The sequence below is a fragment of the Aquarana catesbeiana genome, linkage group LG04 (genome assembly GCF_042186555.1).
Source record: "Aquarana catesbeiana isolate 2022-GZ linkage group LG04, ASM4218655v1, whole genome shotgun sequence".
NCBI lineage: Eukaryota > Metazoa > Chordata > Amphibia > Anura > Ranidae > Aquarana > Aquarana catesbeiana.
Genome location: NC_133327.1, coordinates 410,388,658 through 410,405,406, shown reverse-complemented (window position 1 = coordinate 410,405,406; position 16,749 = coordinate 410,388,658). Strand labels below are relative to the sequence as shown.

At 42.6% G+C, this 16,749-nt stretch overlaps 1 protein-coding gene across 2 annotated transcripts in view; it reads right to left on the bottom strand.

Moving 5' to 3' along the window:
• The window catches only part of AKAP7 (A-kinase anchoring protein 7), a 414,244-nt gene that overhangs the window by 293,725 nt on the left and 103,770 nt on the right, over window positions 1-16,749 (bottom strand). For both annotated transcript variants that reach the window (XM_073627283.1, XM_073627284.1), the window contains exon 7: window positions 4,474-4,621. In XM_073627283.1, the coding sequence (XP_073483384.1) occupies window positions 4,474-4,621 (148 nt within the window). The remainder of the gene's footprint in view (window positions 1-4,473; window positions 4,622-16,749) is intronic.

Sequence of the window (16,749 nt, the reverse complement as noted above, 5' to 3'; positions counted from 1 at the left end):
TCTCAATGCACTCACTAGTAAAGGCAACTGAATTAAAAATCTGGCTTCATATATCATTTAATCATTGCTAGCTGCATGCTTGCGATTCAGATCTAAGAATTACATTTAAGACCTTAAAAGACTCTGCCATACGATAATGATAAAGCTATGTGAAAGTATAAAGCAATACGCTTGAAATGATGATCTACTGCCACCTACTGTGGCAACAGATCATTATTTCAACCAACAGTTACTATTAAGAAGAAATTCATAAAAAGTGAGCTGTCAGCCGAGACTAGAACCAATAATGCGGAGATGTAGTACAGCTATTGCACAGATCAAGAATTAGGTGGAATCAAACCTATAATTCAGTATTGTTCAAAACGCAGTTTTTGTTTCCAGATGGCTTAGATCATCATTTACTTAAGTGACTTGCTGCTCAAAACATTCACATTTAATAAAAGATCTTATTACACATTTAAAACGCAAACAGACCAAAACCCAGCAGGTCTGTTTGCTGTGTTGTCAAAATATTTTTTTTTTTTAAATGGTTGTTCATGTTATACTTTATTTTTTAACACTGTTCCTTTAAGTGAGCACCAATAGATCGTAAAACTGAAGGCTTTTTTTTTTTTTTTTTGTAGCTAGAAAAAGGGAGTCACACAAAGCACATTAGTATATTATCAATCATTCCCCTACATGCTTTTATATACAATTTCATTTCCATGGTAGGATGATCGGTGATCATGTCTAGTTTGTATCTCTCCTCCAAATGTTTACAAATGTACACAGTTTGAAAACGCTCTGGTTTTAGGCATACAGGCGTTTTTATTTTTCTTTACTTACTAAATGCAGCCCATTGTTTTCAAAGTTCCTGTACATACAGGCACATAAACATGCGTATTGATTCGTGAAAAAAAAAAAAAAAATACAGAAATCTGAGCTGCCGGACGGAATTTTTACATGTATATGCTCAAATACACGCATACAGTACTGTGCAAAAGTCCTAGGCAGGTGTGAAAAAATGCTGTAAATTAGGAATGCTTTCTGAAATAGAAGTGTCAGTTAACAAAATGGACAGCAAATGAACAGAAGAGAAATCCAAATCGAATCAATATTTGTTGTGACCACCCTTTGCCTTCAAAACAGCATCAATTCTTCCTATGTACACTTACACACAGTTTTTGAAGGAACTCAGAAGGTAGGTTGCGCCAAACATCTTGGAGAATTAACCACAGATCTTCTATGGATATAGGCTGCCTCCAATTCTTCTGTCTTTTCATGTAATACCAGACAGATTTAAGCCCTGTACACAGGGGCTGAATGTCATGCGGCATTGGCTGGTTCAATGTGTACTGCAGCTGGTCCGTTCGGACAGCTTTTGTCGAAGGGGCATGACATAAAAAAGGTCTACTGACTGGCCCCTGTACGGCGCTCTGAGCCAACAGCTCAGAGAGCTAACTGGAGCGTTCTGGCAGGGGGCTTCCCCTGTCAGAACACAATAGAACAGCATGGGAGATTACTGTACTAACATCATATTGTTAGTACAGCAGCTCCGACCTAAGCTGACAGTTTTTTTTCTTCGTTGAGCCTACTGGGTTGAAAAAAAAATAGCAGGGTGTACTAGGCTTCAATGATGTTGAGATCAGGGCTTTAAGGGGGCCCAACTCATCACTTCCGGGACTCCTTGTTCTTCTTTGCACTGAAGATAGTTCTTGACATTGGCTGTGTGTTTGGGATCGCTGTCCTGCTGCAGAATAGATTTGGGGACAATCACACATCTCCCTGATGGTATGGCATGATGGATAAGTAACTGCCTGTATTTCTCAGCATTGAGGACACCATTGATCTTGTCCAAATCTCCAACTCCAACTCCATTTGCAGAAATGCAGCCCCAAACTTGCAAGGAACCTCCACCATGCTTCACTGTTGATTGCGGACAGACACTCATTATTGTACCGCTCTCCAACCCTTTGCAAACAAACTGCCTTTGCTATAGCTAAATATTTCAAATTTTGATTAATCAGTCCAGAACACCTGCTGCAATTTTTCTTCACCCCAGCTCCTGTTTTTGTGCATAGTTGAGTCGCCTAGTCTTGTTGCCATGTCCTATGCATGAAAACATAGAACAATTTGCTTGTCACTGCGGTTAAAAACAAACATAGATGTGACCACACTAACGATTAGTGCAACCCTGAATGGACTCCTAGAAAAGGATGAAAAATACAAAACTCCTATTTTCTCTATCATACACTGAGGGACACAGCTTTGTTAACAACCAGAGGATGTCCTAAAGCAGTCCAAACTGAGGATGAGTACACCAAAACAGAATGTGCCCAAAAAGGATAAATCCAAAACAATGGGAAAGTACAGGCAATAAATAGCCCCTTGCAGACCTTTTCTGCGTAAACTAGCATCCACAGAGACAGATACACCGACCTTACAGATTTGATCCATTAAGGCTGGCTATACATGGGTCAAATTTCGAAAGAATTTTCTTTAGAAAATATTATCTAAGTATTCTCATTCGAATGATCGGCATGTTTGAAATTATTTTGAAAAACGAACAATTTTCTAATCAATGATAGGAGAATCGTGTGAGAAATATAATCGAAAAAGGAATGCGCATGAGTGCAAGAAAAGAAAATTCCCAGAAAGAAAAGAAGATTCCTGTCCACTAAAATTATTTTCTGTAGCAACATGAGGTGAGATTGAAGATATTTTGGGCAAATTTTGAAATCAATGGTGCTACTCATCATCAATCATCGGATCACACAATTTCAGATTTTTGAAAGAAAATTTGTTCAGAATTCGATCCATGTATGGGCTGCCTAAGGCAGCCCATACATTATGCATTCTGTTTATTCAACCAGTGGGTTCCCCAATGCAGACATATATCCTGTAACGCCTCCGGATGGGGAGACTTTTCCCCCGAGTCTAGAAGATGAATCTGCTGAGAAAAGCTGCCTGTTGGTTTTCTACCCCAGGAATGTGTATAGAAGAAATCCTTGGAACATGTAACTCGGCCCATGACAGGAGAGACATTGCCTTGGACGCTGCCAGAACACTCCTGGTGCCATCTAGTAATGGGGGAGCAGTCCAGCGAATTAACAGATGAATTTCTCATAATTCTAGAATGTGAATCGGAAGCTTTTACTCAAACAACTCTGAACAGACAGATTATCCAGAACTTCACCCCAAGGCTGGCTTCCAGTGTGACAATCCCTCCAGATTGTACTCCAAGTGATGTGATGAAAAGATGACTTTATGAATTTCAGGATCCATACGAGATCAGAGTGGCTGCCACAATACATCATCACTAAAAATGTAGGCTTCTTCTCCTTTAAAACCCATATGCAGCATCCTCCAAACAGTGCTCTGGGCTCAGCCAGAGCCACTGCGCAGAGAAAAAATGAGCAAGAAGGTAACACAAGGATCTACTGAGAAGTTGGTGCATGCACACACTAATTACTTCTGCATCATCAAATAGGAACTGCAGAGAATTCAAATGGTGGCCCAGGCAAAAAAGCTTGCCCAGACACCAAAAACAAACACACAGCCAGACCAAGTAAAAAAGACCTGATTAACGGAGACCAGTGCCACTGAAACACTGACAGTCCAAAGTTCAATAAAATTATCTATACCCCTCAGTAGTGTCCACCAGCAAAAAACCTGCTTCAGCCACTCGCAACAAGTGAGTCTTCAGAAACTGGGACGATAACAGTGCCCTGGCTCTGGGCCCAATCATTCCACAAGAAAACCCTAGACTTACTGACCTTCTGAAGTAAAGTCCTCTGCTAGATGGAACACAAACAGGCAGTCTCTGCAGACTACAAGACTGTAGACACCAGTATACTAAACTAAGTGGAGAAAATTCCTACAACAGTCTTCAGAGATGGGGTCAGGTGATCTGCCACAACTCTGGTTCACACTCAGTAAGAATTCTCCAAACAACTAGCCTGACCTGAATAGCATGAATTTTCAGTATCTTGCATAAATCTATCAGTAGCAATTGAAATCTTCCAACTCAAGCAAAAATACAGCAGAAAGGGAGACATCCATTCTCCAAAAGCAAACATTTAGGCTGAATTCACACTGAAAAGATAGTGCCAGAGAGGTAAACCACAGTGTGTGGTGCACGATTCAGCACATCACACAGCTCCCTTTCAACATGAAAGTAAGAGGGAAACAAAAACTACATTTCATTCCCTGTATTCTTCCTTCATAAAAACTAAGGGATGATTTTGTGACTGGAGTACTGCTTTAACGTTCACTTTAGGTAAATCTGCTACAAATAGACTTAAAAGGGGAGCTTTACTGAAACTAGTGCAGCTGTGCATAGTAACCAATCAGCTTCTTACTTCAGCTTGTTCAATCAAGCTTTGATAATAAAACCTAGAAGCTGATAGGTTACTATGCACAGCTGCACCAGTTTTAGTAAATCTCCCCGAAAGAGTCATTCATACAACGTGCTAAAGACTGAATTTTCCTTACCAAAGAAGATGGAGGCTTCAATGTGATAGTAACCATTTGCTTGTCTCTTCTTTAACATTGAACACAGATCCAATCGTTGCAAAAACTCCTCTCCGAAGTAATGACTCTGGAAATCCTTGTACAGACTAGTATCAATCTTTTTAATTCCCTAGATGACAAGTGTTTAGTTTTAGAAAACGTTAGGTGCAAAACACACTATAAAACATATTCTATAAATCAAGGCAAAAACAGACAGATATTTCCTTACACAAAAATGTGTCAAGGTCTCATAAAGTGGACAGCAAATAAAAACTTTTATCAATATTTAAATTGGATTCTTACATAAAACATTTATTTCAGTTTACACTGGCAATATCCATTCTTACATATACATTGAAATCAGACTCATTTGTCTTTTTAGCAACTCCAAGCAAAAACATTTTGTCCATGTTCTCGTTGCTGATCTCCTATCTTCACCAACTATGTCAGCCATGTTCTTCCGAGTTCTGTAGTTCCTCTGCAATAGCCTGCTGAACTTGCTGAAAAAGCGTTATTGCCTGCTCATTTCCTGTTTGTAAGACCGCTGGCTGCTATCCCTCCAGTAACCTCAGCCAGCGGTCTGACACGCCCCCTTGTAGTCTTTTGAAAGAGAGCAGGGAGTTCTATTTCCACCTGGTTCGCTGGAGTGGGAGGAGGGGTCTCATGTGGTACAGCCCAGCTCACGGTACAGCCCCGCCTCCCTGTACATTGGAACAGTGCGCTCTGCTCTGTCTATCACAATTCTGGTGCAGGGAGGTGGGGCTGTACCACAAGCCGCGTTCTCGCAAACAGACCTATCAGCTCGAGTTGCGCTCTGTCATCCCGATGATCTGTAACCATCCACGCTCTGCAATGATGGGCACTGATAAGGCACTGGTGACATCGCACTGATGGGCACTGTTGACACCGCACTGATGGGCATTGATAAAGCACTGCTGTCACCGAACTGATAATCTGCACTGGTGACACCGCAATGATGGGCACTGATAATCTGCACTGGTGACACCGCACTGATGGCCACTGATAATCTGCACTGGTGGTCCCTGACATTCGGCACTGGTCGTGGCCCCTGACATGCGGCACTGGTGGTGGTCCCCGACATTCGGCACTGATGGTGGTCCCTGACATGCGGCACTGGTGGCCCCTGACATTTGGCTCTGGTGGTTCCTGACATTCGGCTCTGGTGGTCCCTGACATCTGGCTCAGGTGGTCCCTGACATCTGGCTATGGTGGTCCCCGACATTTGGCTCTGGTGGCCACAGACACGTTGCACTGGTTTTCATTTATATTATATATAGCCATTTCTACTAAACTTCCATTTAATTCTTAAAGGTTAACTGGGGAAAAAATAGCAAAAAAAAGAATAATACAGCGTGTATAATTGAGACACAAGTCATATTGTAATTGAATGTTATTAAAAATTTCCTTTCCTTTTCAATCTGCAGCTGCTGTAATTTTCTGAAAATGCAATGCATTATGGCTACCTGGAGGAGTTCTGTACACAGAATGTGTACTGAACACATCCCAGAAACATAATTTCCTGCTTGTGTGATTAGCTCACTGATTTTCCCAAAAGTCTGCACTAACATACAAGTCAGTTTTAATTCACCCCCTGCAAAAAATGGTTATGGTGAGATATTCCCAATCGGAAAACATGGCTAAAGGGATGCAGGACCAGCAGATTTCCTCATTAGTGCTCTGCAGGTGCCACAGCTGATTGATAATTATGAAACCACTACCATTAGATTCATTTTTCCACATGGGCACAGAAAAACACACAGGGCTTTCTTCAAAATAACAAAAGGTAGGAAACTGCAGCAAAGGTCGTTATAATCCTTGCAATGTACATAGATCCCCCAGAGGGGAATGTTTTTTTTCTCAAAAAAAGTGGTTATGCTTTAAGTATGTGGCATTTTCAAAACGGTACTTTAACTAAAGCACAAAAAGACAGCAACTGCAAACCACAGAGCCCCGCTCCAGACAGTTTACAATTGTATCTGTATTCTTCCATCTAGCTTTCTCTTTCAGCCTGCTTCCCACTCTCTTTACCTCCAATATGTTCTCTCTAACTTTCCTATCTCCACCATACATTCTGCACATATTACCCTCTATCCTTCTCTCTACTATTGCACTCATTACCTCTTGCTCTTTCTGAACACACACACAATGCTACAACCTTGAAGATACTGAGGGGATGTGCCCTCATGTAAATCGCACTCCCAACTTACCTCCCTCAACCCCTGCTTCTACTAACCTCTGGGCATACCTCCCTATAAGTGGTTGTAAAGGTAGAAGGTTTTTTTATCTTAATGCATTCTATGCATTAAAATAAAAACCCTTCAGTGTGCAGCAGCCCCCCTCGTACTAATCGGAGCCCCCTCTCGATCCATCGATGACCACAAGTGCCTTGGTCGTCTGGGGCTCTCCAGATCAGTAGCAGAAGCCAAAGAAATGCCGCTCTAGGTGAGTGACTGACTCTCACATGTGGTGAACTGGAATCCAGGATGCTGCACAGCTCAGTTTGAGTGATCGCAATCAGAGAAACAATCTCCGTATCCTGGGGCTGCCTAAGGGGACTTAGGATCCTAACCCTGCAGCTTTCACAGAGCACCTCCTCCGTACACTGCTCCCTTAGGCAGTTTTCTCACCATTCTTTGCTGTGGAACGGGCCCACAGAATCCCAGTGGGTGCCCCTCCGCGCACATTTATCCTCCATCTACTGAACTTTTGGGACAGAGACCTGGTCTTATGGGAAAGTAGGAAGATTGATTGTCTGCATTTCGAGGGAACTAAGATCATGATCTTCCCAGATTTTTCAGTGGAAACACAGAAACTACACAAATCATTCAATCACGTGAAGCTCGCCCCGAGGCAGAGAGGGTTGAAGTACTATACAGTATGCTATTCCTGGCCCGCCTGTGAGTACAAGATGGTGATTCTCTTCGCTTCTTTACATCCCGAGGAGGCCTCTAGCTGGCGGGAGTCCTTACCCTGACATTGAGACCTGCTATGATCTATTGTCCTTCCCCCTTTTTTTCTCCAGGAGGGTGAGTTTGCTAAACTGTCTCCTACTACTACAAAGGCATGTGCCGGGGCGCTAGACGATTTGGTGCGGGCCCTACCCCCCTTCATGGGATTACTCTTTCCCCAATAGTCATGGCCCTTATCTCGGTGCCTTTGCTAAGACTCACTCTCTCTATGCTGACCTAGATGCTCATATGCCCCCTCGGGCACCCTGGCATTTTATTTTACCAACTCTCCTGACATAACTTTTAATATACTCCTCTATAACCACTCCATATCCCTATGGGCCGGCAGGGGTGTAAGGACTGTTTTGTTAATACACATTTGAACACTGAATAACTATTTTTAGGGTTTGTAACCATTACTAAGAATTGTGCCCCCAGTATTAACTGAGTGATTATTCACCTGCAGGGATGCTAAATCCATCTTCCTGTATCAAGGTTTCTTTTCGTCTACAGGTAGTACAATTGTTGCTCTCTAGTTTTTCCAACCGACCTGTTTTGAACTTCCGCATTGTGTCTTCCAGGCACTTTTTGGTATACTGCTCCCCATTGACTTATAGTCATATTTCATTTGGGATCTCAAGCACACACAAGTTCTAGGGGTGATGCCGGGTGGGGAGGGTTGGGACAATGTTTTGGGAATGGTCTTTGGTTTTTTTTTGTTGAGGTACATAATGATAACACCAAGTGCTATTCTTTGGTGGGCCTTGGCCCCCTCTGGACTCCTATGAATATTGGGTGGCGGACTGGATGCTCTGATGGTATTGCTGGGCCCAGGTGGAGTTCCAGGTTCGGGAGGGTTGACCAAGTATGTGCCTTTACCACCATGCCCCCACTAAAGTTGATATCTTGGAATATGCGGGGGTTAAACTCTAAATGTAAGCGCTCCCTGGTGTGTTCTTTCTTAAAAAGGTACCACCCGCATATTTGTATCCTTCAGAAAACACATCTCACTGATCCTAGGGTGCTCTCCCTTTAAAAAACGTGGGTGGGTTCCTATTACCATTCCACCTTTTCCTCCTACTCCTGTGGCGTTAGTATTTTGATCCACAAAGCCCTTCCCTTTACATTATTTGATCTCCACCTGGACCATATGCGATTTTGCATGCTCTATGTCTGGGATATGCAATTAGCAGACCTCGAACTGTTGCAAAACTACAAGTCCCATCATGCCTCTGCCCTTGGGTGTCATGATCGTGACTGTCAGAGTCTTGCTATGCCTCATGGGACTTGTAGTTCTGCAACAGCTGGAGGTCCGCTAATTGCATATCCCTGCTCTATATGATCGTATATTCCGCCACCAGCAACCTAAGCGGTTCTCCATAAGCTCCAGCCTATTTTGGCTCAATACCCTACTACTAATGTGGTTCTAGCCAGGGATTTTAATATACCACCTAATTCTAGTCTTGATAACCTGCACCCAGCCGGTGACTGCGCTTTTCCGCTGGGCAAAGGCGTTTGGCCTACATGACATGTGGCAGTGAAGACACCCGAGGGAGAGACCGTATACCTGCCACTTTGTTAGTCATGCCACTTTATCTTGCATTAATCAGATTTATAGGAGTAACCCCCTACTACCTTGGGTAGCAGAGATTTCCTTCCTGCCGCGTGGCATCTCCACGCCCTGGTTCTAGTGGGATTTAATACTGATTCGGCTGCCGGTCGGGGTTGTGGAGACTTTCAAGATATTGGGTAACAGACAAAAAAAACTAGAGCCACTGATGTCATTTGAGCTTAGGGAGTACTGGGTACACATGGACCAATCCTCATCCCCTGCCATGCTCTGGGATGCCTTTAAGGCATATGCTAGGGGCAGATACCAGTTTAACATAGCGAAGGTAAGGAAGGGGTCTCACATTCTACTCTCTGAGGCAGAGGCTCGAGCTGGGGCGCTAGAGGCAAGATATCTGAGTGACCTGGATCAGAGTACTTATAAGGTTAGGGTGTCTGCTTATCGGGAACTGGCATTACTTTGTGCTGACGCCTGTAGGTGGCTCCTTCTTGCTCAGTCCCAATGCATATTTGAGCAGGTACGGTTGAATGAAAGATTTGAGGGTTACTATACTCACCTCTATGCCTCCAGGGAGACATTCGTCTTATTATTTATAAAGGGGTTGATTTTCCAACCTTGACTGCAGAGACCGCACAGAGGTTAGATAACCCTAAACACCCTAAAAAAAGTCTGGGTTGCGATAAAGTCCCTACAGGCGGGTAAGACTCCGGGCCCTGATGGACTCCCTATGGAGTTTTATAAAACTAACCTAGAGGTCATTGGCCCGTATTATTTTGAAACTAGCCACAATGCATTGGATGCTCACTGCCTCCCGCCTTCCATGTCAGAAGCTATTGTGCCCAAGACCGGGAAGGACCCTTCTACAGGGCAACATCACTCCTCAATGTAGATGCAAAAATTGTGACTAAAATATTGGCCAATCGTCTAATATTGGCCTCACTAGATGCAGAAAAGGCCTTTGATTCTGTAGAGTGGGAATATTTGTGGCAGGTACTTAGAAAATGTGTCTTTGGCCCTAAGTGTATCACTTGAATCCAACTGTTACAGTGCCTTGCAAAAGTATTCATACCCCTTGATATTTTCTATATTTTGTCATGTTACAACCAAAACCGTAAATATATTTTAATGGGATTGTATTTGACAGACCAACACAAAGTGGCACATAATTGTGAAGTGGAAGGAAAATAAATGTTTTTCAATTTTTTTTTACAAATAAATATCTGAGAAGTGTGGCGTGCATTTGTATTTAGCCCCCTGTACTCTGATACCCCTAACTAAAAACTAGGGGAGCCAATTGCCTTCAGAAGTCACCTACAGTATCTCACAAAAGTGAGTGCACCCCTCACATTTTTGTAAATATTTTATTACAGTCCGGTCCATAAATATTGGGACATCGACACAATTCTAATCTTTTTGGCTCTATACACCACCACAATGGATTTGAAATGAAATGAACAAGATGTGCTTTAACTGCAGACTTTCAGCTTTAATTTGAGGGTACTTACATCCAAATCAGGTGAGCAGTGTAGGAATTACAACAGTTTGTATATGTGCCTCCCACTTTTTAAGGGACCAAAAGTAATGGGACAGATTAACAATCATCCATCAAACTTTCACTTTTTAATACATGGTTGCAAATCCTTTGCAGTCAATTACAGCCTGAAGTCTGGAACGCATAGATATCACCAGACGCTGGGTTTCATCCCTGGCGATGCTCTGCCAGGCCTCTACTGCAACGGTCTTCAGTTCCTGCTTGTTCTTGGGGCATTTTCCCAGTTTTGTCTTCAGCGAGTAAAATGCATGCTCATTCGGATTCAGGTCAGGTGATCAACTTGGCCATTGCATAACATTCCACTTCTTTCCCTTAAAAAACTCTTTGGTTGCTTTTGCAGTATGCTTCGGGTCATTGTCCATCTGCACTGTGAAGCGCCATCCAATGAGTTCTGAAGCATTTTGCTGAATATGAGCAGATAATATAGCCCAAAACACTTGTGAATTCATCGTGCTGCTTTTGTCAGCAGTCACATCATCAATAAATACAAGAGAACCAGTTCCATTGGCAGCCATTCATGCCTACGCCATGACACTACTACCATCATGCTTCACTGATGAGGTGGTACGCTTTGGATCATGAGCAGTTCCTTTCCTTCTCCATACTCTTCTCTTCCCATCACTCTGGTACAAGTTGATCTTGATCTCATCTGTCCATAGGATGTTGTTGCAAAACTGTGAAGGCTTTTTTAGATGTTGTTTGGCAAACTCTAATCTGGCTTTCCTGTTTTTGAGGCTCACCAATGGTTTACATCTTGTGGTGAACCCTCTGTATTCACTCTGGTGAAGTCTTCTCTTGATTGTGGACTTTCACACACATACACCTACCTCCTGGAGAGTGTTCTTGATCTGGCCAACTGTTGTGAAGGGTGTTTTCTTCACCAGGGAAAGAATTCTTCAGTCATCCACCACAGTTGTTTTCTGTGGTCTTCTGGGTCTTTTGGTGTTGCTGAGCTCACCATTGCGTTCTTTCTTTTTAAGGATGTTCCAAACAGTTGATTTGGCCACACCTAATGTTTTTGCTATCTCTCTGATGGGTTTGTTTTGTTTTTTCAGCCTAATGATGGCTTGCTACAACAGAAACACAAATAGTGTGGGGGACTTTGGACTTTGTAGGCACAGTAACATCAAGATTTTTTTGTATTAAAACTAATTTATTGAAAAACCATAAACATAGAAAATGCCTTAAAAGCCACAGATCACAAAACTATATCTAGTATGAGATATTCAATAGACCGAATGCTATACAAAACCATCTAACTGATACAACTCAGACATGAGAATAGTTATCCTGGGTAACGACAGGTCCGAGGCGATGGTTGCATAGCAGATCATAAGATAAAAAATTCGTGTCACATGGGTGCTCAACTAGTTGGGCGTGTCTTCGCGCTTCTTCAGGAGCGAACACTGTGGCGTAGCTAACAAAATACATAACATATAATTAAAATACATCACCACAAACAACCATATAAAACATTGCAGAAAAGAAAATCATACAGTTGGAACAATTATCTAGAAGGGGCTGGCGCTGGCTAGATCAATGCAGCAAAGGACAAAGCGCCAAGGGGGGGCGGCAAAGAGTCACCACGGGGGCGTGCAAAACAGAGTTTTAAATTGTATTCCCAAGGAGTATCAAGGTATAGAAGACGTTTATATGTCCAAACATGGATCCTATAGTTAGAATTGGGCGAAAGAATGTAAAAACAAGGAACAAGAAGAAAAGAAGGGGACAAGACAAGGTCAGAAAGGAAAATGGGGGGGGGGGGAGAAAAAGGGGGGGGCAAAGAAAGAGGAAAAAAGGGGGGGAGAAAAAGAAAAAGAAAAACAAGAAGGAAAGAGAGAATAAAAAAAAAAAAAAACGACCCACCTGGGGACAGGGGAAGAATGAAAGGGGAGGGAAGGGGAGGAGGCGAAGGGGGAAGAACAATAATCACTTACTAGATATAAGCGTAATAAATCATAAAATGACCCGCAAAAATAAAGAACACAGCACACGGTATAAAATGGTACCACACGTAGTAGGTCCAATGGAGATCTAGGGGACATGTATTGAGACCTGCACAGGAATATAAAGGTCATTTCAATGAGAAATTATATGTAGACAGGGGGTAGTTTCAGTACAGTATCAGGCAGCTGACTCACCATTAGTATTATTATTTGGAAGGGTATATATAACTCTTGTAGATGGAGGCATATAGACCAAGCTTCACATAGCCAGTAATTATAAAGATGCCATAGCTATAGTACTTACATCCACCTGTATTACCAACAATAAGAAATAGGGGGGGGAAGGGGAAAAAAGAAAAAAGACAAAAATAAAACCCACGGCAGGAATATTCAATAGCCCATGTCTCGATTGCGCTTATAGAAAAAGGTACCTGGTTTGCAGGTACGAAGCGAAGCTTGGTCTATATGCCTCCATCTACAAGAGTTATATATACCCTTCCAAATAATAATACTAATGGTGAGTCAGCTGCCTGATACTGTACTGAAACTACCCCCTGTCTACATATCATTTCTCATTGAAATGACCTTTATATTCCTGTGCAGGTCTCAATACATGTCCCCTAGATCTCCATTGGACCTACTACGTGTGGTACCATTTTATACCGTGTGCTGTGTTCTTTATTTTTGTCATTTTATGATTTATTACGCTTATATCTAGTAAGTGATTATTGTTCTTCCCCCTTCGCCTCCTCCCCTTCCCTCCCCTTTCATTCTTTCCCTGTCCCCAGGTGGGTCGTTTTTTTTTTTTTTTTTTTCTCTCTTTCCTTCTTGTTTTTCTTTTTCTCCCCCCCTTTTTTCCTCTTTCTTTGCCCCCCCCCTTTTCCTTTCTGACCTTGTCTTGTCCCCTTCTTTTCTTCTTGTTCCTTGTTTTTACATTCTTTCGCCCAATTCTAACTATAGGATCCATGTTTGGACATATAAACTTCTTCTATACCTTGATACTCCTTGGGAATACAATTTAAAACTCTGTTTTGCACTCCCCCGTTGTGACTCTTTGCTGCCCCCCCCTTGGCGCTTTGTCCTTTGCTGCATTGATCTAGCCAGCGCCAGCCCCTTCTAGATAATTGTTCCAACTGTATGATTTTCTTTTCTGCAATGTTTTATATGGTTGTTTGTGGTGATGTATTTTAATTATATGTTATGTATTTTGTTAGCTACGCCACAGTGTTTGCCCCTGAAGAAGCGTGAAGACACGCGCAACTAGTTGAGCACCCATGTGACACAAATTTTTTATCTTATGATCTGCTATGCAACCATCGCCTCGGAGCTGTCGTTACCCGGGATAACTATTCTCATGTCTGAGTTGTATCAATTAGATGGTTTTGTATAGCATTCGGTCTATTGAATATCTCATACTAGATATAGTTTTGTGATCTGTGGCTTTTAAGGCATTTTCTATGTTTATGGTTTTTCAATAAATTAGTTTTAATACAAAAAAATCTTGATGTTACTGTGCCTACAAAGTCCAAAGTCCCCCACACTATTTGTGTTTCTGTTGTAGTAGTCATAGGACGTGGCACGTTTATACATTTCATGTATCCACAGGGCCACTCTGTGTAGGGATACCTCCTTCTGTTGCATTTTAATGATGGCTTGCTTCACTGATAGTGACAGCTCTTTGGATCTCATATTGAGAGTTGACAACAACAGATTCCAAATGCAAATAGCACACTTGAAATGAACTCTGGACCTTTTATCTGCTCCTTGTAAATGGGATAATGAGGGAATAACACACACCTGGCCATGGAACAGCTGAACAACCAATTGTCTCATTACTTTTGGTCCCTTAAAAAGTGGAAGGCACATATACAAACTGTTGTAATTCACCTGATTTGGATGTAAATACCCTCAAATAAAAGCTGAAAGTCTGCAGTTAAAGCACATCTTGTTTGTTTCATTTCAAATCCATTGTGGTGGTGTTTAGAGCCAAAAAGATTAGAATTGTGTCGATGTCCCAATATTTATGGACCTGACTGTATATCTTTCATGTAACAACACTAAAGAAATAACACTTTGCTACAATGTAAAGTAGTGAATGTACAGCTTGTATGACAGTCTAAATTTGCTGTCCCCTCAAAATAACTCACACAGCCATTAACCACTTCCTTCCCCGCCCATAGTCAAATGACGTCTGCAGGAGGGATCTCCCATCCTGGGTGGGCGTCATATGACATCCTCGGCTTCCTGCCGCATCACTCAGGAGCCAGTGTCCACCAGGCACCCATGATTGCCAGTAACAGAGCAGGGATGTGGATCAGTGTGTGTAAACACACTGATCCACGTCCTGTCAGGGAAGAGGAGACCGATCGTGTGTTCTCAGTACAGAAGAACACCGATATGTCTCCTCCCCTTGTGAGTCTCCTCCCCCTACAGTTAGAATCACTCCCTAGGTAACACATTTAACCCCTTGATCGCCCCCTAGTGTTAACCCCTTCCCTGCCAGTGACATTTACACAGTAACCAGTGCATTTTTATAGCACTGATCGCTGTAAATGTGAATGGTCCCAAAATAGTGTCAAAAGTGTCCAATATGTACTAGTAAAAAAAAAAAAATAATAATAATTAAAATGCCATAAATCTATCCCCTATTGCAAACCAATCAATATACACTTATTCCGATTTTTTTACCAAAAATATGTAGAAGAATACATATCGATAATCGGCCTAAACTGAGGAAAACCTTTGTTTATTTTTTTTTTTTTAAATGGGATATTTATCATAGCAAAACGTAAAATATATTGTGTTTTTTTTTTCAAACTTGTCCCTCTTCTTTTGTTTATAGCGCAAGAAATAAAAACCGTCGAGGTGATCAAATACCACCAAAAGAAAGATCTATTTGTGGGGGAAAAATTATAAAAAATTCATTTGGGTACAGTGTTGCATGACCAAGCAATTGTCATTCAAAGTGCGACAGCGCTGAAAACTGAAAATTTGCCAGGACAGGAAGAGGGTGAAAATGCCCTGTATTGAAGTGGTTAATGTCTAAACCGCTCGCAACAAAAGTGAGTACACCCCTAAGTGAAAATGTCCAAATTGGGGCCAAAGCCTCAATATTTTGTGTGGCCACCATTATTTTCCAGCACTGCCTTAACCCTCTTGGGCATAGAGTTTATCAGAGCTTCACAGGTTGCCACTGGAGTCCTTTTCCACTCCTTCATGATGACATCACGGATCTGGTGGATGTTAGAGACCATGCGCTCCTCCACCTTCGCATGAGGATGCCCTACTGATGCTGACCAAGCATGTCTGGAGACATGCTTGGTCAGTCCACCTTTACCCTCAGCTTCTTTACAAAGGCATTGGTCTTGGAGGTGTGTTTGGGGTCATTATGTTGAAATACTTCCCTGCGGCCCAGTCTCCGAAGGGAGGAGATCATGCTCTGCTTCACTATGTCACAGTACATGTTAGCATTCATGGTTCCCTCAATGAACTGTAGCTCCCCAGTGCCGGCAGCACTCATGCAGCCCCAGACCATGAAACTCCCACCACCATGCTTGACTGTAGGCAAGACACACTTGTCTTTGTAATCCTCACCTGGTTGCCGCCACACACGCTTGTCACCATTTGAACCAAATAAGTTTATCTTCGTTTCATCAGACCACAGGACATGGTTCCAGTAATCCCTGTTCTTAGTCTGCTTGTCTTCAGCAAACTGTTTGCGGGCTTCCTTCTGGGACGACAGCCATGCAGACCAATTTTATGCAGTGTGCGGCGTATGGTCTGAGCACTGACAGGCTGACCCCCCACTCCTTCAACATCTGCAGCAATGCTGGCAGCACTCATACGTCTGTTTCCCCAAAACAACCTCTGGATATGATGCTGAGCACGTGCACTCAACTTCTTTGGTCGACCATGGTGAGGCCTGTTCTGAGTGGGACCTGTCCTGTTAAACCGCTCTATGGTCTTGGCCACCGTGCTGCAGCTCTGTTTCAGGGTCTTAGCAATCTTCTTATAGCCTAGGCAATCTTTATGTAGAGCAACAATTCTTTTTTTCAGATCCTCAGAGAGTCGTTTGCCATAAGGTGCCATGTTGAACTTCCAGTGACCAGTATAAGAGAGTGAGAGCGATAACACCAAATTTAACAAACCTACTCCCCATTTACACCTGAGTAACACTAATGAGTCACATGACACCGGGGAGGGAAAATGGCTAATTGGGCC